General features: G+C 43.4%; 1 protein-coding gene across 1 annotated transcript in view; it reads right to left on the bottom strand.

The window, feature by feature from the left end:
• The window catches only part of LOC137558088 (uncharacterized), a 171,854-nt gene that overhangs the window by 114,198 nt on the left and 33,706 nt on the right, over window positions 1-23,950 (bottom strand). The window contains exons 3-4 of the mRNA XM_068271719.1: window positions 4,068-4,163; window positions 1,772-1,863 (exon numbers count right to left, since the gene is read on the bottom strand). Of these exons, the coding sequence (XP_068127820.1) occupies window positions 1,772-1,863; window positions 4,068-4,163 (188 nt within the window). The remainder of the gene's footprint in view (window positions 1-1,771; window positions 1,864-4,067; window positions 4,164-23,950) is intronic.

Genomic DNA, 23,950 nt, shown 5'->3' with positions numbered 1-23,950 from the left:
GTGAGTTTTAATTATGGTAGCATGTATTAATTTAAAACTATAAGGGCCAAAAACGGAGAAATAATGCATTTTTTCTTAATATTCCTGTAAAAATGGATTTATATTAACCACTTCAGCCTAAATTTTCGTTCAGTTAGGCTGCGCGCACTCCTGCGGGTCGCGCGTGCTCCCGCGGCCCCCCCGTGCGCGCTCCCGCTGCTGGCCGTTAGCCCATTGATCAATGAAAGGGATTATAAATCCCTTTCACTGATCGGACCCCCCCGGAGAAAAGCCAACAGCGTCTCTTCAGACGCTGCGGCTTTTCTGAGCACTGGTCTTCTTTCTTCTTCCTGGGAGCGAGATCAATCGCTCCCAGGACTTTTTGACTGTAACCATCTTGTGGCCAAATAGCAAACTACACCAAAAACACACATTGTATTAAAAAAATACATTTTTAAATATTAAAAATTCCCTGTTTACCTCCCACACCAAAAAGTACCCACATACAAGTTTTAATACAAAAAAAAAAAAATTACAATAATAAAAAAACCAAAAACATAAATAGTTACCTAAGGGTCTGAACTTTTTAAATATGCATGTCAAAGGAGTATATCAATATGATTTATTAAATTATGGGCTTCTAAATAGTGATGGACGCAAATTGAAAAAATGCACCTTTATTTCCAAAATGTGAATATCGGCGCCATACATTGTGATAGGGACATAATTTTAACGGTGTAATACCCGGGACATATGGGCAAATACAATACGTGAGTTTTAATTATGGAGGCATGTATTATTTTCAAACTATAATGGCTGAAAACTGAGAAATAATGCATTTTTTTTCTTATTCTTCCTGTTAAAATGCATTTACAGTAAAGTGGCTCTTAGCAAAATGTACCACCCACAGAAAGCCTAATTGGTGGCGGAAAAAACAAGGTATAGATCAATTCTTTGTGATGAGTAGTGATAAAGTTATTGGCAAATGAATGGGAGGTGAAAGTTGCTCAGATGTAAAAAAAATCTCAACCCTGTAGGCTGAAGTGGTTAAAATAATTTTTAGCAAAATGTTTCACCCAAAGAAAGCCTAAATGGTGGTGGAATAAAGATATAGATCAATTCATTGTATAAGCAGTGATAAAGTTATTGGTGAATAAATGGGAGGTGAAAGTTGCTCGGATGCATAAGGTGAAAAACACTGAAGGCTGAAGTGGTTAAGGACCAGAGACTTCTGGGTGAAAAAATGGGGCTCACTGCCTGGTGTCATGCCGCATGGACCCGCCTCTACCGCCAAGCGCGCTGTTTTACTATTGCTGAAGCCCACTTACTCTGCCATTGATATGACAACAGAGATCCATGAGCAGGTCTAAAACTGCTTCTACTATGTGTGCAGCTCAGAGAGAGCTGAGAAGTGATTACTAGATAGATTTGAATATATTAATACAGAAGCTATGCAGTTAAATGCAATGACAGTTTACAGAGCAGACAAACTGTACTTTAAGAACTTGTAATTGAAAATGGACAATATTACTTGTGCACAAAAGCAAATATGATAACTGTATGGGTAATAAAAAGAGGAAAACATGTTTTTACTGAATGTTATATCAGAGTTTAATACCACTTTTTTAAGCCTTTGATCTGTTAAAGTTTTGGAAATATAGAGGCACAAGGCTGTAGACACTCCTCACATTCACAATATCTCTGGTAAGTGTCTTAGATTTTACTACTGTCTGTGAATACCATTAAGAACTCTGAATGTTATCAACAGCATTTCCTTATTTCAAAAACTTACTGTGGAAGGAGGTAAGGCTCCACATCTACCCGTTTTTTATGAGTGTGATATTCGCCAAGACTCCTGAAGGACTCTTCAACTTTTCTTACTTCCTGCGCAGAGTAATGTGGAAAACATTATTTTAAATATGATGTAAGTGAAACATAAAAGAAAATTATAATGCACAGAATATTTAGTAAATATACTTATGGATGGTATTATTACTACCAAATATGTGCACAATGAGCCCAGCTCAGATAAGATCGTGAGAATGGGTGGGAAAGGCAGACACTATGTATTGGTGACCAAGGGAGTGAACGCAGCTGACTATTAGTATAGGTGAGATATTATTAAGTTAGGGTAGCAAATGGACAGGAATGTCAAGCAAAGAGGAGTACATATTAATAATTTTATTGAAGTCATTGCATGGAACCCGGTGGGGTGGAGACAGTTTGTTAGGCGATACGTGAGGGATAGGTAGGTAAGCATCATAACCTATGATATGAATGGAAGATGGGTGTCAGTAGAGGTAACACAGGGACGCTGGAGAATAGCTCTGGTATGAGTCATTGGGTAGGTAATGATCAGGAGTGGTGACATGTGGGTGACATGTGGATGGAAGGATGTTTTAGGAGTAAATGGGTAGGTTTAGGCAAGATAAAATGACATGAAAAGGATTAATGGGGAATGTATGATGGATAGAGAAGATAGATAAAGGGTGGGTAGGTGAGCATCAAGAACCATGGCACGAAGGTGTGGAAGAATAAATCAGCGGTTGCTTGGTAAATGAGTTCTGTTGTGAGGACAGATGCTGGGGCTGGTGAGAAAAAGGAAGTTGCTGGAACTAAAATAGTCTGAAGGTGATCTTTAAACTGAAGGTGCATCTGTTGCACGCCAGGACCACAAGTTCAAGTTTGGTCACCAGGTTGCAGAGTTGTTCTATGGGAGATCTCCTGCAGGAATTATGTTGGAGGTCAAAGGCAATGCTGATACAAGCACCTGTAGGAGGTGCGGGCTCTCCCCAGATGTGTAGTCTATGGGGCTATGAGGGGATACCAGGGCACCCTGCAATGGATGATGAGCTACCACCCCTAATGGGTGGCAGATGCCTGGTAGTTTCCAGGTTTCAACCCCTGGCATTGCCCTACCAGTGATGGAGAGAACAGAAGGGTGAACCATGCAGTTTAGAGAGAGCAGAATGGGTTCTGCAAGACTACTGGCTGGACTGTAAGAAATAGTGATGGAGAATGGACTGGACTGGAAAGGACCAGCATGATAGACAGTAAACTAGAATGGCGTGGCAGATGATAGAATTAAGGACTGAACAGGCTGCAGACTTGATTTGTAAGGCAGGCTTACTGACAGTCAGGCTGGACTCCCAGGAAATATCTGCATCACCAAGAGACTCCTTGGACTGCAACACTGCAACACTTTAAACTTTAATACAGTAATTCAATTGCACTGGTATTTATTTTTTGGGCAATATAACAGTGCATCACAACAAAAACAATACAACTGACACTGCAAATTGTACTGCAGGAATGAAATGGCACTGGGATTGGAACCTCGGAGAAGCTCCAATCCTTTGCTGGAGAGCTGTAGTCGGTGACTCCTTCAGACAGGTACACCACCCCTGCCCCGCACGGTGTATCGACTGTATAACAGAAGGAGGTACATGGGCTCGAACTTGCATGCACATGATGACGTGCATAGCCCGTAACATGAAGTATGCAGATATGCATTCAATTGGACACAAGTTTGAGCCCGTGATGCACCTCCTTCTGTTATACAGATGAAAACATAAAGAATTTCATACTCTCAAAATGGAAATTCAGGCTTGGGCCTGTCAGGTTCTACCACTCTAGGGACAACACCTAGGGAGCGACAAAATGCACTACTCACACCAATATATTAATGGGCTGCACTGGCGCAGGTGTCAGAGCAGGATCTATTATGAAATCCTTTGCATGCAAACCATTATAAAAGTGAACCTACTCCATTAGTGCAACTGAGTGCAAATTTCATGCAAGTTGTTTTTAGCATTACTAGAGATTCCTGCCTGATGTGAGTGCAGAGGGTTAATTGTGGTTAGTAATTGACCACTCCCCTTAGCACCTCCTTTCCCATTTAAATTCTAGGCCCTGCATAGGATGAGAACAGCTTCCCTTGCTTGTGTGTTTATAGCAAATACCTTCTGTTTTCTCAGGAACACATTTGAGATTTGAATAATGGTGAAGTCCTCTCTTCACCATTACTAACAATGACAAATATGGACAGGATAACAATGGCTTGAAATTATATTTCTGTCGTTTTGTACCTCTTGATTGGTAAAGGGTAGCTCATGACAAATGGGTTGCACCATATTCTTAAAATCTTGCTCATCATCAGTCATTTCATCAAGGAAATCTTTAATCTGAAATGAAAGTGGCATTAATGACAATCAATAACATAAGTTTATCCTTGTAAAATCAATCAAAGATTAATAAATAATTCCCTGACACCACACCTCCCTGTACACAGCCTTGACATTATCGTCTCTAAAATCTGCACACAATAATCATATCCAAAAACCCCAAGGACCAGGGGCGTTGCTAGGATCCTAAGAGATCCAGGGTACTTTTGCCAAAAAATGGGTGTGGCCATGCACATGAATGTGGGTGTAGTCATGGGTGGAGCCAAATTTACATGAACTTAACAGCGGTCTACATAGACCTGCCCAGAAAAATCTTGGATGAAGCCCCCCTCTCCATTAATAATAAAAAAAAATTCAGCATATCACATAAACAGGCTGTGTCACTTACAGTGGGTTGCGAAAGATTGAGCAACCTTGTTAATTGTCATGATTTTCCTGTATAAATTGTTGGTTGTTACAATAAAAAATGTCTTTAAATATATCATATAGGAGACACGCACAGTGATAATTGAGAAGTGAAATGAAGTTTGTTGGATTTACAGAGAGTGTGCAATAATTGCTTAAACAAAATTAGGCAGGTGCATAAATTTGAGCACCACAAAAAAGAAATGAAATTGATACTTAGTAGATCCTCCTTTTGCAGAAATTACAGCCTCTAAATGCTTCCTGTAGGTTTCCGATGAGAGTCTGGATTCTGGTTGAAGGTATTTTGGACCATTCCTCTTTACAAAACATCTCTAGTTCATTCAGGTTTGATGGCTTCCAAGCATGGACAGCTCTCTTTAACTCACACCACAGATTTTCAATTATATTCAGGTCTAGGGACTGAGATGGCCATTCCAGAACATTGTAGTTGTTCCTCTGCATGAATGCCTTAGTGGATTTTGAGCAGTGTTTAGGGTCATTGTCTTGTTGAAAGATTCAGCCCCGGCGCAGCTTCAGCTTAGTCACTGATTCCTGGACATTGGTCTCCAGAATCTGCTGATATTGATTGGAATCCATGCATCCCTCAACTTTGACAATATTCCCAGACCTTGTACTGGCCACACAGGTCCACAGCATGATGGAACCACCACCATATTTTACTGTAGGTAGCAGGTGTTTTTATTGGAATGCTGTGTTGTGTTTCCTCCATGCATAATGTCCCTTGTTATGCCCATATAATTCAATTTTAGTTTCATCAGTCCACAGCACTTTATTCCAAAATGGAGCTGGCTTGTCCAAAAGTGCTTTAGCATACCTCAAGCGACTCTGTTTGTGCTGTGGGCGGAGAAAAGGCTTCCTCTGCATCACTCTCGCATACAGCATCTCCTTGTTTAAAGTGCGTTAAATGATTGAACGATGCACAGTGACTCCATCTGTAGCAAGATGATGTTGTAGGCCTTAGGTGCTGGTCTGTGGGTTGACTCTCACCATTCATCGCTTCTGTTTATCCAAAATTTTTCTTGGTCTGCCACTTCGAGCCTTAACTTGAACTGAGCCTGTGGTCTTCCATTATCTCAATATGTTCCTAACTGTGGAAACAGAGAGCTAACATCTCTGAGACAGCTTTCTGGATACCTCCCCTAAACCATGATGGTGAACAATCTTTGTCTTCAGGTCATTTGAATGTTGTTTTGAAACCCCCATGTTGCTACTCTTCAGAGAAAATGAAAAGAGGCAGTGAACTTACAATTGACCCCATTAACTACTCTACGACCGCTCCACACCAATGGGCATGGCCGTGGCAGCAGCCCCAGGACCGCCTAACGCCAAATGGCATCAGGTCCTGGAGCTGGCTACTGAAGGAGATTGCGTGCGCATCTCCTTCTTGGGGGGCAGAGCTCCGCCCCGTCTTCAGTCTCTGAGTGGCTATCGCTGCTCGGGAGACTGTTAGACGGCGTGATCGCCATCTATTTACATAGTACAGTGCTGGGATCAGCAGCAGCGCTGTACTGGGGACAGCTGTGTGACACGGCTGTCCCCCTGGGGGACAAGAGAGCTATCGGCTCTCATAGGCAGAAGCCTATGACAGCCGATCGCGTGATTGGCCGGCTGGGGGGAGGGAGGTGATTTCTAAAAAAAAAAAAAAAAAAACAATTAAAAACAGTACAAAAATATGAACATAAATATTTATAAATAAAATAAATAAACACAAGGGGGGCAATCAGACCCCACCAACACAGAACTCTATTGGTGGGGAGAAAGGGGGAGGGGGGGAATCACTTGTGTGCTGTGTTGTGCCGCCCTGCAGCTTGGCCTTAAAGCTGCAGTGGCCAATTATGAAAAAAAAACAGCCTGGTCCTTAGGGGGGTTTACCACTGTGGTCCTCAAGTGGTTAAATACGCTTTCTCATGATTTGATTCACCTGTGTATGTAGGTCAGGGGTCACTGAGCTTACCAAGCCAATTTGAGTTCCAATAGTTAGTTCTAAAGGTTTTGGAATCAATAAAATAAAAAATGTGTGCACCTGCCTAATTTTATTTAAAACAATTATTGCACAATTTCTGTAAATCCAATAAACTTAATTTCACTTCTCAAATATCACTGTGTTTGTCTCCTATATGATAGATTTAACTGACATTTTTTATCGTAACAACCAACGATTTATACAGGAAAATCATGACGATTAACAAGGTTGCCCAAAATTTTGCTTCCCACTGTAAACATAACTAGGCAGCGTTACCTGGCTCCTGTGCTGGCTGGTGTCGTTTGCTGCTGAGCATGATGGCCTGATGCCAGGTTGTCTGGCAGTCCCTCATAGCATTCCCTGACCTTATGGTGGACCCCTTTCTATGCTCCCACCCTACCGCAACTCCCAGCATGCCCCCATAGAAGAACTACAGCTCCCTGCATGCCCCCATAAAGGCATCACAGTATCTAGCATGGCATCACAACACCCAATATGTCTACATAGGGGTACCATAGCACCCAGCATACCCCCCATTGATGTGCTGTGATGCCATGCTGGGTGCTATGGTGTCATGCTGGGTGTGCTGTAATGCCATGCTGGGTGCTGTGGTGCCTCTTCTCTTCCTGGGGGACATCCAGGGAACCCCAGAATAGATCCGGGGCACGTGCCACTGATCTTTGGGGCTAGCAACGCCCCTGCCAAGGACTATTATAAAGGGAACCTGAAGTGAGAGGTATATGGAGGCTGCCTTATTTATTTTCTACTAGCTGGACGCCCAGCATTGCCCGGGTATGTATTTGGCTGGTGTTGGCCCCGCCCCCTTTTCCTAACCCTAACACACAATTACTTAATTACTTAATGACCAAGTTTGTGAGCTTTGCGGCCTTTGGCATCAATAATTTGCATTAAAATAAAATTAATCTGATTGGCCGTGGCTCCACCCCTTTTCTGAATTTGACCCCAAATCACCCAATGGCCAAGTGTACCAGGTACAAGTGATTAACAGTGCAAGAGGTTTGTGCCATTAACAGTGCAAGAATGGCAGCAATTAAATATTCCCCTTAAAAATCAATAGGTGGATTTTAATTGGCTTTTGTAAGCTCCACCCACCTTTCTAAATATTAATCTCAGTCACCCAGTGACAAACTGTGCAACGTTTGAGAACCCTACCACTAACAGTGTAAGAATGGCTACAGTTTAAATTGTTCGGGTATGTATTTGGCTGGTGTTGGGTCCGCCTACTTTTTCTAACCCTAACACACAATTACTCAATGACCAAGTTTGTGCGCTTTGCGGTCTTTGGCATCAATAATTTGCATTGAGATTAAACAAAGCTGATTGGCTGTTTGTGGCTCCACCCCTTTGTCTGAATTTGAACCCCAGTCACCCAATGACCAACTGTACCAGGTTTAAGGCTTGTGCCATTAACAGTGCAAGAATGGCAGCAATTAAATATTCCCCTTAAAAATCAATAGGTGAATTTTGATTGGCTTTTGTAGGCTTCACCCACTTTTCTGAATATTAATCCCATTTGTCTCCGCCTACTGATGACCCAGCATTGCCCGATTATTTTTTTTGCAGTTGCTGGCTGAGCCCACTTTTCCTAACCCTAACACACAATTATTAAATTACTCAATGACCAAGTTTGTGAGCTTTGCGGTCTTTGGCATCAATAACCTGCATTAAAATGAAACAAATCATATTGGCTGTTTGTGGCTCCACCCCCTTTTATAAATGTAAACCCCAGTCACCCAATGATCAACTGTACCAGGTTTGAGGCTTGTGCCATTAACAGTGCAAGAATGGCAGCAATGAAATATTCCCCTGAAAAATCAATAGGTAATTTTTGATTGCCTTTTGTAGGCTCCACCCACTTTTCTGAATATTAACCCCAGTCACCCAGTAACCAACTGTGCAAAGTTTGAGAACCCTGCCATTAACAGTGTAAGAATGGCTGCTGTTTACATTTTCCCAGTAAAATTTGCATTTGTCTCCGCCCACTTATGACCCGGCGTTGCCAGCTTATGTATTTGGCTGTTGTTGGCTGTGCCCACTTTTCCTAACCCTAACACACAATTCATCAATTACTTAATTACCCAGTTTGTGAGCTTTGCGGTGTTTGACATTTATAATTTGCACTGGAATGAAATAAATCTAATTGGCTGTTTGTGGCTCCACCCCCTTTCTGAAATTGAACCCTAGTCACCCAATGATCAACTGTACCAGGTTTGAGGCTTGTGCCATTAACAGTGCAAGAATGGCAGCAATGTAAATATTCCCCTTGAAAATCAATAGGTTAATTTTGATTGGCTTTTATAGACTCCACCCACTTTTCTGAATATTAATCCCAGTCTTCCAGTAACCAACTGTGCAAAGTTTGAGAACCCTACCATTAACAGTGTAAGAATGGCTGCTGTTTACATTTTCCCAGTAAAATTTGTATTTGTCTCCGCCCACTTATGACCCAGCATTGCCCACTTATGTATTTGGCTGGTGTTGGCTGTGCCTATTTTTCTAACCCTAACACACAATTAATCAATTACCAAGTTTGTGATCTTTGCGGTGTTTGGCATCAATATTTGCATTTAAATGAAACAAATCTAATTGGCTGTTTGTGGCTCCACCCCCTTTCTGAAATTGAACCCTAGTCACCCAATGATCAACTGTACCAGGTTTGAGGCTTGTGCCATTAACAGTGCAAGAATGGCAGGAATGTAAATATTCCCCTTGAAAATCAATAGGTTAATTTTGATTGGCTTTTATAGACTCCACCCACCTTTCTGAATATTAATCCCAGTCACCCAACGACCAACTGTGCAAAGTTTGAGAACCCTACCATTAACAGTGTAAGAATGGCTGCAGTTTACATTTTCCAGTGAAATTTGTATTTGTCTCCGCCCCCTTTTTGGTTATGGGAATAAAAATTATCCTATACTTTATTCCAGGTAATGTACTATGTGTGTGCCAAATTTCATTCACATCCGTTCAGCCATTTTTGCGTGATCGAGTAACAAACATCCAAACATCCAAATATCCAAACATCCAAACTTTCCCATTTATTATATTAGTAGGATTAAAGGAATGCCTCTGGATCCTAATGAGGCTCCCCCCATCCTCCCATACAGCCCAATCCAATGCTGGCTCCCTAGAACAGCAGCATGTAGCAATATTTGCCTCTGTGCTCCCGCATTGTCACAGTACCAGCTTCCCCCTCGGGCTCCGGTGGAAATGACCGAGCTCGATTGGTCTCAGCTATTTCTGCCAGAGCCTGAGGGGAAGCTGGTACTGTGCTAGCGCTGGAGCTCAGAGGTAGATATTGCTGCATGCTGCAGCTGTGACTGCTTGTCGGAACATTTTCAGGGATGCCAGCGCTGGATCGGGGCTGCAGAGGAGGACAAGGGAAACCTTATTAGGATCCAGAGGCTTCCCCCTCCCGAGGTAAGTACACCCCGAGGCAGTTTTTTCATTACAGACTTTAAACGCGACCAGATGCCTGGCAGTATTGCTGATCTCTTTGGCATCAGTAGTGTCTGAATCACACAACTGAAACAAGCATGTGGCTAATCTCGTCATATGTTTGCCAGAAACACCTGATCTGCTGCATGCTTGTTTATGATCTATGGCTAAATGTATAAAGCCTCATACACACGATACAATTTTCCATCGGATCGACCGGTGATCTGATAAGAAATTACATCATGTGTAGATGTCCAAATTTTTTCTGATTGACTTTGTGATTGATTTTGCATTGATAAGTACCCAAAATCAATTCCAAAATCGTTCGGAATCCGATCTGACTGGTCAGAAATGATCTAATAGATCAGTCGATCTGATGGAAAATTGTACCATGTGTACCCAGCTTTAGAGACAGAGGATTAACAAAACAGTCAGGCAACTGGTATTGTTTAAATGGAACTTTATTGTTCCCAGGCCTGAGTCTCTGGACATTTCCTGAACCTGTTCCCTGATCTGAGACTGAACCTGTCTTTGCTAACCTGTTGTCAAACCTGTTCATATTGACTTTGCTATTAGCCTGTTCCTTTTGTACTGTGCCGTATCTGATAACCTGCTGCCACACCTGTTACTCTGTTTGACTCTGCAATTGCCTGCTCCTTTCATACCATGCTGATTGTATATATCCCCTGTATATATTGCAGTTTACATAGTTATATAGATTTGTCACGGTGTTGGTTATATGTGTGTTCAATGCAATCCCTGGTTGTTTGATGATTCCCTGTATATAGTGCGCTGTGCATGTGGTTTCCATTTAATTTGCATTGTTTGTATGCAAGATATGGTTTGTAATAAACTCCTTATTGCACCTTTTTCCCTGTATTGCTACAAACTGTGGTCATTCCTTGCTCTTACCTACCTATATTCTCAGGGATATATTTATTTTCAGAAGCACTTCATAAATAACTGTGTAAAAAAAAACTGTGTAGGGAACAGGGAAGCCGGCCAGCATCTTTGTATAAATCCTTTTTTAGGGAATATCTTTATAAAGATTAAAAGCCTTGCTGAGAATCCCCTATGAAGAGATGGACTAGTCCAAAACCTGTCACTTATCTCATATTTCTACTGCCTGCTGTAAGTGACTGCAACATAGGAGAAAAGTAATGTATGCCTCATTTTACTCTGGAAAAAACATACTTCTTATTTGTCTATGTTTGCACATATTTTAAATTTACAATTTTTTGCCGTAGTGCCCCTTTAACCCAGATCTTGATCAGGAAGACTGGGAAGAAGTTCTTACTTTTTCAATTAAAGCCAGGATTTCAGCTAGAGGCAAACTCAAAATGCTCAACATTATTCACAGAGCGTATTACTCCCCTATTCGAATGCATAAAATTAAGAAAGAAAACTCTTCTGCTTGCCCTAGGTGCAATCAAAGTGTGGCTGATTTTTTTCATGCATTATGGCTTTGTCCTCAGTTGCTGCCCTTTTGGTCCCAAGTACATTCCTTGATGCAGCAAATGTTTCCTACGCATACAATCCCAAACGCTCCCAGAAATGATCTATTGAGTATCATTAATGACACAATTAAGACAGAAGCAACACGCCTTCTCTTTAGGAATCTGTCATATTATGCAATTAAGGTTATTATTCTTAAATGGAATCAAAATGCTCCCCAATAAACAATAAAAGAGTGGGAATACCAAAAATGTTTAACAAAGTAAGGGCTTATATAACATCTCGCTTGATTAAGATGACTATTATTGACATCTCCACTATATTCTGATTGGTTTCTTACTCCCTCGGGGTGAAGAACACATCCGTCGACAGCTCACTGGTTGTGGGTTGTTGTTATATTATGTTCTTACAAAGGTGGACCCCCAGAGTGTTGTAACTGAGAGCCACCTGGTGTTCTTTTTTTTTTCTTGTACTACAAACAATAAAACATTTTGACTTTAAAAAAAAAAAAATCTTTTGACTTTTGACTTGCAATTGGCAAGTGGCAATTTCTGTTTTCAATGTGTTTAAGCTCAGAATCATGAGTTCAGAATCATGCTTAGGGCCTGAGCCCACAAATGCAGTTGTGTTTACTTTTCAGTTACACATCAATGTTACTGATGCTGAAAAAGCCCTTAGTGTCGACAGGTAACTTTAAGTGTACCTAAGATGTAAAAGAATATACATACTTGGGGTTTCCTCCAGCCCCCTCCACACCGATCACTCCCACGCTGTGTTCCTCCGTCTCCTTGTTTGCCCGGTAGAAGCCCCATTTGCTTGGCCAGTCGGGGCCAGTCGGCGCAGGCTCAGGTCGCCCGCGACTGCACCCATCTCGCTCTTGCGGCTTGGAGACTTCTGCACCTGTGCAGTAGTAGTAGTACGGTGGGGTGAGTGCACTCGGCTGGGCAATGCATGCGCAGTACGCCCTGACTGGCCAAGGCTATATAATATAAATAATGTTAAATAACACCAAGAGAGGCTATTGTTACAGTACAAGATATCTAAAAAAGTCCTTTTTAGGAGTAGGATGATAGATCCAATTATTTATCACAAGATGTCATCTGTTTAAAGGATACCTTAGCCAAATAGCAAATTTAAAACCGGGGGAGCAGGCATGTGTACTGGGCTCTCCTCATGGGCTCTCCTCATACCTTCTGCTCCCCCATTCTCCTCTGGCATCCTCCGTTACTCTGTACCAACCCTAGGAAGCTACTTCCTGGTTGGGAGGGTCAGTGAAGACTGGGCAGGCGCTGCCCCACGACCCGCATCCTTAATTGTGCGCTCGCAGCCAGGAGCACTCTGCGCATGCGCACTACATAGTTGTGATGTAGTGGTCATGGTCGTAGTTGTGACATAATGGTCACTGCATCTGGGCATCACAGCTATTGGGAGGGTCAATACTGTAAACTAAATCAGAACCTAGTGCTGTCTTGTGGCACACTATGCTCAAAACACTTATATCTGTGGGAACAATGGCAGTCTAATATTGATATCTGGAGGGACACATGGTTACCTAAAGGCTGCCATACACTGGCCGATTTCCACCAGATCAACCAACAGATAGATCCCTCTCTGATCAAATCTGATCACAGAGGGATCTATTGGCTGCCCATACACTGCACACAAATTTAAAATCAATTTCAACATGAAATTGATTCACAACCTGTGGAGCTGCTGCTGCCTCTGCCTGTTTTGGCAGTTGGAAACAGCTGTAAACAGCTATTTCCCACAATGCAGCAAGGTTCGCAGACAGGAAACTGCCAAGAGTACGTACTCAGAATTTCTTTGTGGGAGGGGTTTCACCACAATATCAGCCATACAGCTCCCCCTGATGGTCTGTTTATGAAAAGGAATAGATTTCTCATGTAACATGGGTATCAGCTACTGATTGGGATAAAGTTCTATTCTTGGTCGGAGTTTCTCTTTAAAGTAGGAGGGGTACAGAGAAGAGCAATAAGCTGTGCCTATGCTCAGCTAAGATGATCCGGCACTCAGGATCTTTCAGTAATTCATTGGGAAAATTGCTGACTGTGGTACATATAGAACCCGGGTATATGCACAAGACTTTAGACTGATAGATTGATTGGACAGGGCTTGTAATGTGCAACCCTGATTTTTATAGCAACATGCTAAATAATACTGTATGTAGTCAAAGATATTAATGCACTAGATACTTTTTGTTGCATTTGATTGTTTTGTACAGCAACTGCATTACCTAGAAATTACCTTAATATCCATCTATAGTCATAAACAGAATATAACAAACCTTTGCAAATGTTATTAAAGTGGAATTGTCAGCCATAAAATCAAATTTCATTTAAACACTGCTTTTTGTTTATTATGCATTCTACAACTTGCCCTGCATTGCAAGCATTCGAAAATATTTTCATATTTTGTTTCTGCTGTAATAAATCTTATCTAAGTCAGCCTGGCTCTATTTGGTACATTGCCAAGTAGAGGGACGCTTGTCATATTCCCTCCTGCATTCCTGCTCCTCAGTCCTCACTGATTGGCTGAGGGCAGTTCCGTGTGACATGAGGCTAAGAAGGGAAATACACCTCATCCTCTGCAGAGGCTGCTGAAATATGATCTATGCTGTGATCACTTGTGTTTACAAAGCAAGTTAGATATGACAGTGAAGTTTCTAGGAGCAAAAAAGAGTAAGGGAGGAAATTACATCAGGACTGGCTTCAAAGTCAAAGAAACTGTTTTCTCCTTATTTACTATATAACATTTGCTGAAATCAAAATGTGGACAGTACAATGCATATGTTAGGTAAGTAGAACAAGTAGAATGCGTGCATAAAAAAGGGCGCCAGGAAAAAGGGGTCCAGCTAGATAACGAATTGGTGCCGGTGGATAAAGAAATCTCAGTAACGATAAACATTGTTAACAAAATTGGTTAACGATAAATACCATTTTAAAACAGACGTGAGTTGATAACAAGAATATATTAACGTTAAAAAACGTTATGTAATTCAACAATACAGCTTAACCTATCCCTACTCGCACAAAGACCCCTCCCCTGGTGGTGTCTAAAATTAACCATTCCCCAGGTGGTGCCTAACCTTAACCACCCCCCCCCCCCCCGGTGGTGCCTATCCCTAACCCCCCTGGTTGTGCCCAACCCTAACCATTCCCCAGGTGGTGCCTAACCATAACCACCCCCCTGGTGTTGCCTAAATTCTAACCACCCCCGAGTGGTGCCTAAGCCCTGACCAATGCCCTGATGGTACCTATCCCTAACCACCCCCCCCCTTCCCTGGTGTTGCCTAACTCTAACCGCTCCCCAGGTGGTGCATAACCCTAACCGCCCCCCCAGGTGATGCATAACCCTAACCACTTCCCCTGAAGAAACCCCCTTTTCCTATAGAAATGAAAATATATTTGATAACGTAAAATCTGTACATACAAACAAAATAATGTGACAAAAACTATAACGTTGCAATTGTTAATGATATTTATCGAGCGCTCCTTTTTTTGCTTTTTTCGCCGTATTAACCATAAATGCATTACAGTCTGTGGCGGCGCCCTTTTCGTCCCCTAGCCGCCGGCGCCCTTTTTTCCTGCTACGAGTAGTTTTTTTCCTGCTACTACGATAGTATGGCTGTCCCTGCTGATTTAAAACCACATCAACAGACCATCATTTCCTGCCATCTGACTGTGTGATGTGTGTTCTGAGAATTACAGATGTATTTCCGGTTACACAATAACCGTTCCTTGCTTAAAGGGGTTCTTCCGCGAAATATGAAAAAAATAAAAAGTGGTTTATTTATAAACTATTAAAAATCCTCCTCAAATAGTGCGAAAAGTGTTTTTAAAAAAATGAATAGTTTCATCAAAGTAACACGTAATGTAATCAGTGTTTTCTTATTAACTTTTAGCTGCCTGGAGAACTCGAGTTCTCCAGGCAGCTAAAAGTTAATAAGAAAACAATACAAACTCGAGTTCTCCAGGCAGCTAAAAGTTAATAAGAAAACAATACAAACTCGAGTTCTCCAGGCAGCTAAAAGTTAATAAGAAAACAATACAAACCAATAAATCTTGCAGCGACAAAGAGAGCACTCGCTTTCAGGAGATAAAGAGGATTCTGCACACACGCGTAGTCTGGTTGCCGGGCAACGACGTCAACAAATTACACTCTCACTGATTAGCTGCCCTCCCTCTGCCTGATTCATTGCTTCCGGGGTCCTCTCTCTGTGAAACTAAAATAAATAACTGCCGCAGAGCCAGGGACGGATCTAGGGGGGAGCAGGTATCTTGCCCCAGGCGCAGTTTGTTGAATTCTTTAAAAGGCAGCAAAATTTGGATGGGGAAATAAACACAGTTGGCAGCATTGATAGGCGGGGGCGGGAGGGTGACGCGTCGGTGCGTCTGGCTTATGTGTCACTGGTAATGACGAGTAAGACTCGTCATCACCAGCAGGGAGATCTCTAGCTCCTCTGCGGCATTCCCCGTTCTATTCCCCCGCCTGTATATAGCAACCCCCCCTTCTTCCTCTCCGAGGGTGGCGATTTACTGACCCCCCCACTTTGTTGCAATCCCCCCCTTCTTCCCCTCCAAGGGTGGCAATTTACTGACCCCCCGCTTGTTGCAATCCCCCCCTTTCATCCACCTCCGAGGATGGAGATTTACTAAACTCCCCCCCCCCCCCCCGTGTGGCGACCCCCTCCCCTGCAGCCATCTGCTGTTTGGTGTAATAATACATACCAAGCCTTTGATCCTGCGGATGGATGTCACACAAGCTCTGCGCTGCAGCTCCGTCTTCCCTGCCGAGGACACAGACACTCTGCTTGGTGACGTCACTAAGCCGCGTGTCTGTGTCCCGACAGAGAAGAAGGAGCTGCAGAGCTTGTGTGATATCTGCAGGATCGAAGGCTTGGTATGTATAGTTACACCGGGCAGGGGATGGCTGCAGGGGGGGGGGGTCGCCACATGGGGGAGTTCAGTAAATCGCCACCCTCGAACAGTAGGGATAAGAGCATAGGCGCCAAAACCTGACCTTGCCCCAGGCGCAACTTGGTCTAGGTCCGTCCCTGCGCAGAGCTCCGGGAGATAACAGCCGTTATTCTAATTGTAAGAGCCATTCCTGACAGCAACGGACTACAAAACTGACAACTAGGTACGCAGCAGTTATGTTTGTGATATTATAGTAAAAAGAAAAAAACCCTAACAAATGGATTAGCCTCCCTGGCCGACATTCGTCACTGATTACATTACGTGTTACTTTGATGAAACTATTCATTTTTCGCACTATTTGAGGAGGATTTTTAATAGTTTATAAATAAACCACTTTTTATTTTTTTCATATTTCGCGGAAGAACCCCTTTAAGCAACAGATTTTTATGCAGTTATTAAATGATACTATTGTATTCAATAATAAATGCTACTATAGGATTAGCTTTCAGGAATCACCCCTTATGTCAGATAAATGTCAGATAACAAGAAGTACTTAAAATACCTAGAATATTACATTCAGTATTCAACTTTTAGGATGCGATTTAAGATCTCTACTGCCTTGTATTTTTTTTTTTAATAAAGAGCAGACAAATGCTACAAAACCGACTAACATCCAGGCTCAGTGCTTCTACTTCATAATATTTGATCAATTTCCCCCTTCCAAAATTGACAGAAGAAACTTCCACAAGAAGAGCTAGCAATAGCCATTGATAATCCCCCCCCCCCCCTCTCCACACACTCATGCAAATTACCAGGCCTGAATGACTTTTCCACTTCTTATTATACAACATACCTTAAGTAGTTAGCACTTCATATAATTAAATATTTTAATAGCACTTCTGAGAGGCAGTCCTTCCTCCTCAAGTTCCTGGAGGCACAAATTACTGTGTTCCATAAGGAAAATAAGGTCCCCAAAGCTTTTCAAAGCAACAGACCTATTTTGTTCCTAAACAATGACACAAAACTATACGCAAAAATAACAGCTAACAAGCTAAAATAACTTCTGCTTAGTTTGGTCATGCTAGCTTAGATTGGGTATGTCTCATTAAAGGACTACTTTCGCAAAAAAATGTAAAATGTAAAATAAATGTAATAACATACAAATAAGAAATACATTTCAGAGTAAAATAAGTCATACATTACTTTTCTCCTATGCTGCTGCCACTTACAGTAGGTAGTAGAAAACTAAGAGAACCGACAGGTTTTGGACTAATCCGTCAGGGATGCTCAAATTCGGATTCGGAAGATACCCGTATAGTTGCAATCCGGATATCTCCCAGTAATGCTGTGCGGGCTGGGTGGGGGGGTCAAGCTTACCTCTCTGACGTCTTCTTCGCTCGTCCCTCGGCGCCTCCCATGATGCGGTCCACGCGGCGGTCACGTGACTACAAACACTTCCTCCTTCCGGGTTGAAGGAGGAAGCGTTTGTAGTCACGTGATGCGCGTGGACCGCATCGTGGGAGGCGCCGAGGGACGAGCGAAGAAGACGTCAGAGAGGTAAGCTTGACCCCCCCACCCAGCCCGCACAGCATTACTGGGAGATATCCGGATTGCAACTATCTGGGTATCTTCCGAATCCGAATTTGAGCATCCCTATAGTCCGTCTCTCCATAGAGGATGCTCAGTATGGCCTTTATTCTTTATAAATACTTTACCTGAAAAGGATTTATATAAAGATGCTGGCCAGTCTCCCTGCTCACTTCACACTTTTTTTTGCAGTTGCACGGAGCAACTGCCATTCGATAAGTGTCTTGGAAATAAATAAACCCCTGAGAATCCCCCATGAGAAGATTGGCTAGTCCAAAACCTTTCGGTTCTGTCAGATTTCTACTTCCTACTGTTATAGCAACATAGGTGAAAAGTAATTTATGGCTCATTTTACTCTGGGAGAAATTTACTTCTTATATGAATGTGTTTGTATGCATTTTACATTTTACCATTTTGGTGATAGTGGTCATTGTCCATGTTTCACCTTGTCAAGGAGCTAAAGGAGAAGACACCACTTTTGTCCACAGATGCAGGGAATGTCTTCGACAAGGTGGAATGAGGGTTCATTAGAACCACCCTAGAGAAATGTAGGCTGCGCCAAAATAAAAAAAAGGCCCTTTGTGGTGAGCAACTACAAAGAAAAAAGAGGTGTGTGCTCAGACTAGGTGTCACCTGACATCATGTCATGGCTACCTCATGTCTATAACTAATTAAAATGCCATAGCATTTGCATATTGCATCTAGGGATGGTCGGAAATGTCGATTTCCGACTCTACAGAAATTCCGATTTCCGGCAATGCCGATTTCACAGATTTCCGATCCGTTTCTGATTTCTGAGTTCGGATTTCCGATTTCCGAGTATTGGGTTTTTTGTTAATTTATTGCATTCTCTGATTGGCCAAATACTTCCAGGTTGACTCTGCATTCCCTGATTGGTCCAATGCTTCCGAGTTCTGTGATTGGGCTAAAATTACTGAATTGCAGTAATGCAGTATTTCTGCAGAAATCCGATTTCCGAGTTCTGTTTTCCAATTTCCGAGTTAGTTTTCCGATTTCTGAGTTCCGATCAGAAATTCGGAAATTTCAATTCTGCTAAATCCGAATGAGCATCCCTAATTGCATCTGCTTGTCAGAACATCCAGGATCTAAAAACGACTTCACTGTTTTATCCTGCAGGAGTTAGCCCATACAAATACTCTGCATCTCAACATGGGCGCCACATGTAGGCTTCCTCCTCATGCCTCCAAGAAATGGGGAGCAGCGCAGAAACCCCTACAGAGCACCTCACTGCCCGGGAGTGCTGCGTCTGCCCCTTGTGGGGAGCAGAGAAATGCAGACGCCCCCCTTCCCCCAGCCGTGGCCAATGTCCGGGCGGACCATCCATGTTGCCCCCCCTTCAAAGGATAGATTCCTTATCTTTGCGAATTTTACCCAGCTACAAGTGCAAAATGCATGTCCTGGGAGAGAACATACCACTGGTGGGGTAGGGCGGGGGGTGGGGGGGGGGAGCAGATATGCCCCCCAAGCATGAATGGTTTTCAATGGGGCTAGCAGGAGATCGCGCGCGCCAATGCGCACGCATCTCCACTAGGAAGGCTTGCTCCGCCTTCAGTCTTCCAGCGACCACCGCCGATCCAAGACTGTTAGACAGTAAAGTTAGGCTGTACAGCACTGTGATCTAAGGCAGCGCTGTACTGGGGACAGCTGTGTGACATGGCTGTCCCCTCTGTAGTGCAAGAAGTGATCGGCTGTCATAGGCTGGAGCCTATGACAGCTGATCACGGGGATTCGAGGGCAGAGGAAGGGAGGGTGGGTTAGAAAAAAAAAATAAATAGTCAAATTTCTTAATAAAATAATAAAATATTTACAAAAAAAACAAAAAACCCACAACGCAGGAGGGATCAGACCCCGCTAACAGAGAGCTCTGTTGGTGGGGAGAAAAAGGGGGGGAATTCACTTGTGTGCTGATTTGTGCGGCCCTGCAGCGAGGTCTTAAAGCTGCAGTGGCCTATTTACAGAAAAATGACCTGGTCTTTAGGGGGGTTTAACACTGCGGTCCTCAAGTGGTTAAGTAACCCAGTCCCCGACTATACTGCTGACGCTACAAATGTAGGACATAGATTGAATCTGCACCAATACCATCCAGTGTGCCAGTGGCGTAGCTAAGGAGCTGTGGGCCCCGATGTAAGTTTTACATGGGGCCCCCCAAGCACTCTATACATAACAATTGATACGGCATGCCAAAACCTGCCAATGGCAACTACAGTGTCAGAGGTGCAAGAAGAGGCTGGGAAACAGTTTGTTAGTGATTACTACTATTCACAGCATCTATAGAAATGATTATTATGAGCACAGTACCAATAGAGAGGTAATAATGTAGATGAGGGAGAGCCCTTGGGGGCCCCTCTGGCCCAAGGGCCCCGATGCGGTCGCTACCTCTGCACCCCCTATTGCTACGCCCCTGCAGTGTGCTATGGGCCTAAAAGTGTACCAAACCAATACTCCCAAAAAGAGGCCAAACTACAACACCATTTAATAATCAATATAGAGATCTTTGTTTAATCATAGCACAATTTATATATATTATCAACAATTCATGATTTAAAACACTTAAAAAAATGTCTTAATCCATTCTCCACATTTGCACCAAAGAATTCATCAATAATGTACAGATTCAAGTATCTATTGCACAATGAGAAATAAATTAGTTATATATATTTGATAATCAATCCTGGGTGATTTCTGATAGGACTCCACTTAGATGAAACCCAGGTTTTCATAAGCAAATGAATAAAGTGCTGTGCCTGGCTAGCAGGTATGGAATGCAAAGTGCTAATTGTGCTGACTTAAGCAAATAATACTAATGTGTAAAAAAATCCTACTTATAAAACCTGATGAGTGAAAAAAACAAACACAAAAGTACCTGATACTATATCAATGTTCAGCGCACATCCTCCATAAACCTTTAAAACACTAGGGGCTCGATTCACAAAGCGGTGATAACTCAGTTATCACGCCTAAAAGACTTTAGGCGTGATAACCTTTGCACTAGCAAAGTTATCACCGCTTTGTGCTCTAACTCGTGCGAAGCTACCGCGCGTACGCGCGCGCGCAAAGTCCCATAGGGCTTAATGGGAGCTTCGCGCGAAGTGCCGGGTGCCGCGCGCGCGCCTGCGCGCTTGCGCGCGCAAAACTTTGCGCGCGGAAAATTTGCGCGAGTTTCTTCTTATCATGCCTAAACTGAGTTTAGGCGTGATAAAGGGGTTTTCACTGGCGTGCAAACACTTTGCACCGCTTTGTGAATCAGGCCCTAGATCTTGCAATACTCTTCAGTGGTACCTCCACCATAGACACCCAATGTTAAACAGACTCACTGGACGTATTGGCCACTGTAAGACTGGCTAACCATGCACAAGTCCAGGAAGCCTAGGTACTTCAGGATCCTGGTGTCACCACTGTCAAATATCAGACTTTTCGTCCTTCACTTGCAGACCTCAAATAAAAGCCTCACATAGCATGATACTGTTTCTACTAAAAATACTTTTATTATAAAATTACACTCACATCTCCTTTAGGGAATTCACACATAGAGTTTTATCACGGGCTCTCCCCAGTCGCCAAGCTGGGCATGAGGTTATGCTCCTTCCCACCTCCAGCTATCTTCCACGGATTGCGCTGCTCCGGGGGTTCCTTGTCTGCTGCCTGGAATGTCCACCTCCACTCAATCGATTTCGTCACTGCCTTGTGACTCATCAGGGGCACGGGGGTTGGATGCTTCCAGGGTTATTTGTATCTGTATTTCGCGGCTATTAGCCGCCGCCCCCTCCCATCCTCAGCACCGAAGCGCTCCCAGTGGTGTGTAGCGTCCCTCAAAAGGGTATTCCCCGCAGGTACTGGCTCTCTTTGATTTATTGCAGGTGCGCTGTCGCTGGGTAAGCAGACAGTGCTAATTGGCCCGTCGGTTCCCGGGCCGGTTTGAAGTGGCCTGTCAGCAGGAGCTGGAGAGGAATATATAAAGGGTCAGCTGCACAATGCTCACAGCCAACCGAAGATACAGAAACTTTTATTCCCCGCCTGCTTATCATGGAGGCTATTGTGGCAGCTGTGCTAAGAAGAACGAAGGAGGACGACGGCGAGGCTTGGCTTCGGGAGCTGCTAGCACACGCTAGCAGCGAATCAGCAGCGGTGGCGGGCCCTTCAGAGCTGCCCAGGGAGCAAGAGGAGCAGCCGAGAGATGTCATTCCCCCAGCCTCCCCTTGCGGCCTATTGAGAGGGTGGAGCTCGAGCTGGAAAGGGGAGGAGGAGGAAACCTAAAGGGAATAGGTGTCGGAAAGAAGACCTGAACAGCCTATTGTTGCGGAGGAGGAGCGGGGGGCAGAACCTTTTCGGAATGCAGGCATGGGAAAACGCCTCAGAAAGGCCAGGAGAGTCTTTTCTCCGCCCCCTCCACGCCGCAATGTAGCAAAGGCAAAGCCTGGAATGTCTCACAAGGAAAAGCATGGTGGAAGCAGAGGCCAGCCTTCTATGCCTCGGGCAGCCCTCCAGCAGGATGATAGCACAGCTGATGCTGTGCAGGATGCGGTCGCTGGTCCCAGCCAGGGATGGTTGCAGCAGCCACAGGGAGCAAGCTCCTTCTCAGTTCCTCTGGGTGAGTTAACCAGCTCTCATTCTTTGCTTTCTATTAATGCTAGATTGGATGGTTTGTTTAGTATGTTTAATGCTTTGGTTGATAAAGTTAAGTCACAGACTGAGGGGCAGCTGCCGGGTCAGGTTGCTCTGTTTCCCCGGCAGCTGTATGGTCGCCCCCAAGTTCACCAGTGTCAGTAACTGTGTCTGATGTTCCTGCTCTTAAAGCGGGGGTTTCAGAGACACACTACAAGGAAGCTCTGCCTTGCTCTCCTTCCCCTCTAGAAATAAAATAAAAATATATATAAAATATAAAAAAATATATATAAAAATATAAAAGAGAAAATTTGGAAGGGGGAATTTATTCCGTCACTTTTAATGCATTTCAAAGATTTTGCAGCAAAAAAAAGGGTGAGGAAGAGAGGAGGCATCCAGTCATGTGTACGTTTGCGAACTGGCCGCAAACCGTTCACTATTTATGCTACAGTGCTGGTTGAAAAAAGGCCTGAGCTTTGCTCGGGGATGTCGGCCTCTGAATCGGTTATATGCTTCCACAGAGGTCGGCAATTCCTAAAGCGGCCCCCACGGCGGTGTCTGGTTCCTTTAAGAAGGGACTTTGCTTCGCTTATAACGACAGTCAGTGTAAATTTCTGAATAACTGTTGTTATAAGCATGAGTGTAATCATTGTAACGGTTCGCATATTGCGTTCAGATGTTTTAAAAGAATCGGTAATCAGGTGCAAGGAACCAGCAAGGAGCTCTTTCTCAAGAGCTCCGACTCCAGTGAAAGTGCAAAATATGCATCCTTGGTTAAGCAAGTATCCAAGGCAGGGGAGCAGCCACCTTCTTTATGAGGGATATACGAAAGGTTTTGTCATACCCCCATTTGAGGTGGTTGGTTGTGTGGTTGTTTCAAATCTTAATTCGGTGGAGCAATTCCTGCAGGTAGCTTATAAGAAAATTTGCAAGGAGTTTGAAACAGGCCGGTTGGCCGGCTCATTGGATCAATCAGTAATTTTTGTATTTCGCTGCTGGGCATTGTGCATAAAAAAGCTCAAAATTAGTTTTAGACTCATACACCGCCTGTCATTCCCTAAAGATAATCGTTAAATGATTGCATCAATAAAGATTTAGTTTCGGTCTCCTATGTGACATTTGATCAGACGTTAGCTGTCATCAGAAAGTTTGGGAGGTTTGCCTAATGGCAAAGACAGATGTACAGTCGGCATTCAGGTTACTGCCTATATGCCCAGAAGGCTTTAGTTCTTTGGGTTTTCGTTTTGCAGGTAAATTCTACTTTGACAGATGCTTGCCGCTCATGTTTTTATTTTGAAACTTTTGCCACTTTTCTGGAGTGGGTGGTTAAAGAGAAG

The sequence above is a fragment of the Hyperolius riggenbachi genome, chromosome 1, assembly GCF_040937935.1.
Source record: "Hyperolius riggenbachi isolate aHypRig1 chromosome 1, aHypRig1.pri, whole genome shotgun sequence".
In the NCBI taxonomy this organism is placed as follows: domain Eukaryota; kingdom Metazoa; phylum Chordata; class Amphibia; order Anura; family Hyperoliidae; genus Hyperolius; species Hyperolius riggenbachi.
Note: the sequence above shows the minus strand (reverse complement) of the source record. Positions and strands in the feature narration are given on the sequence as shown.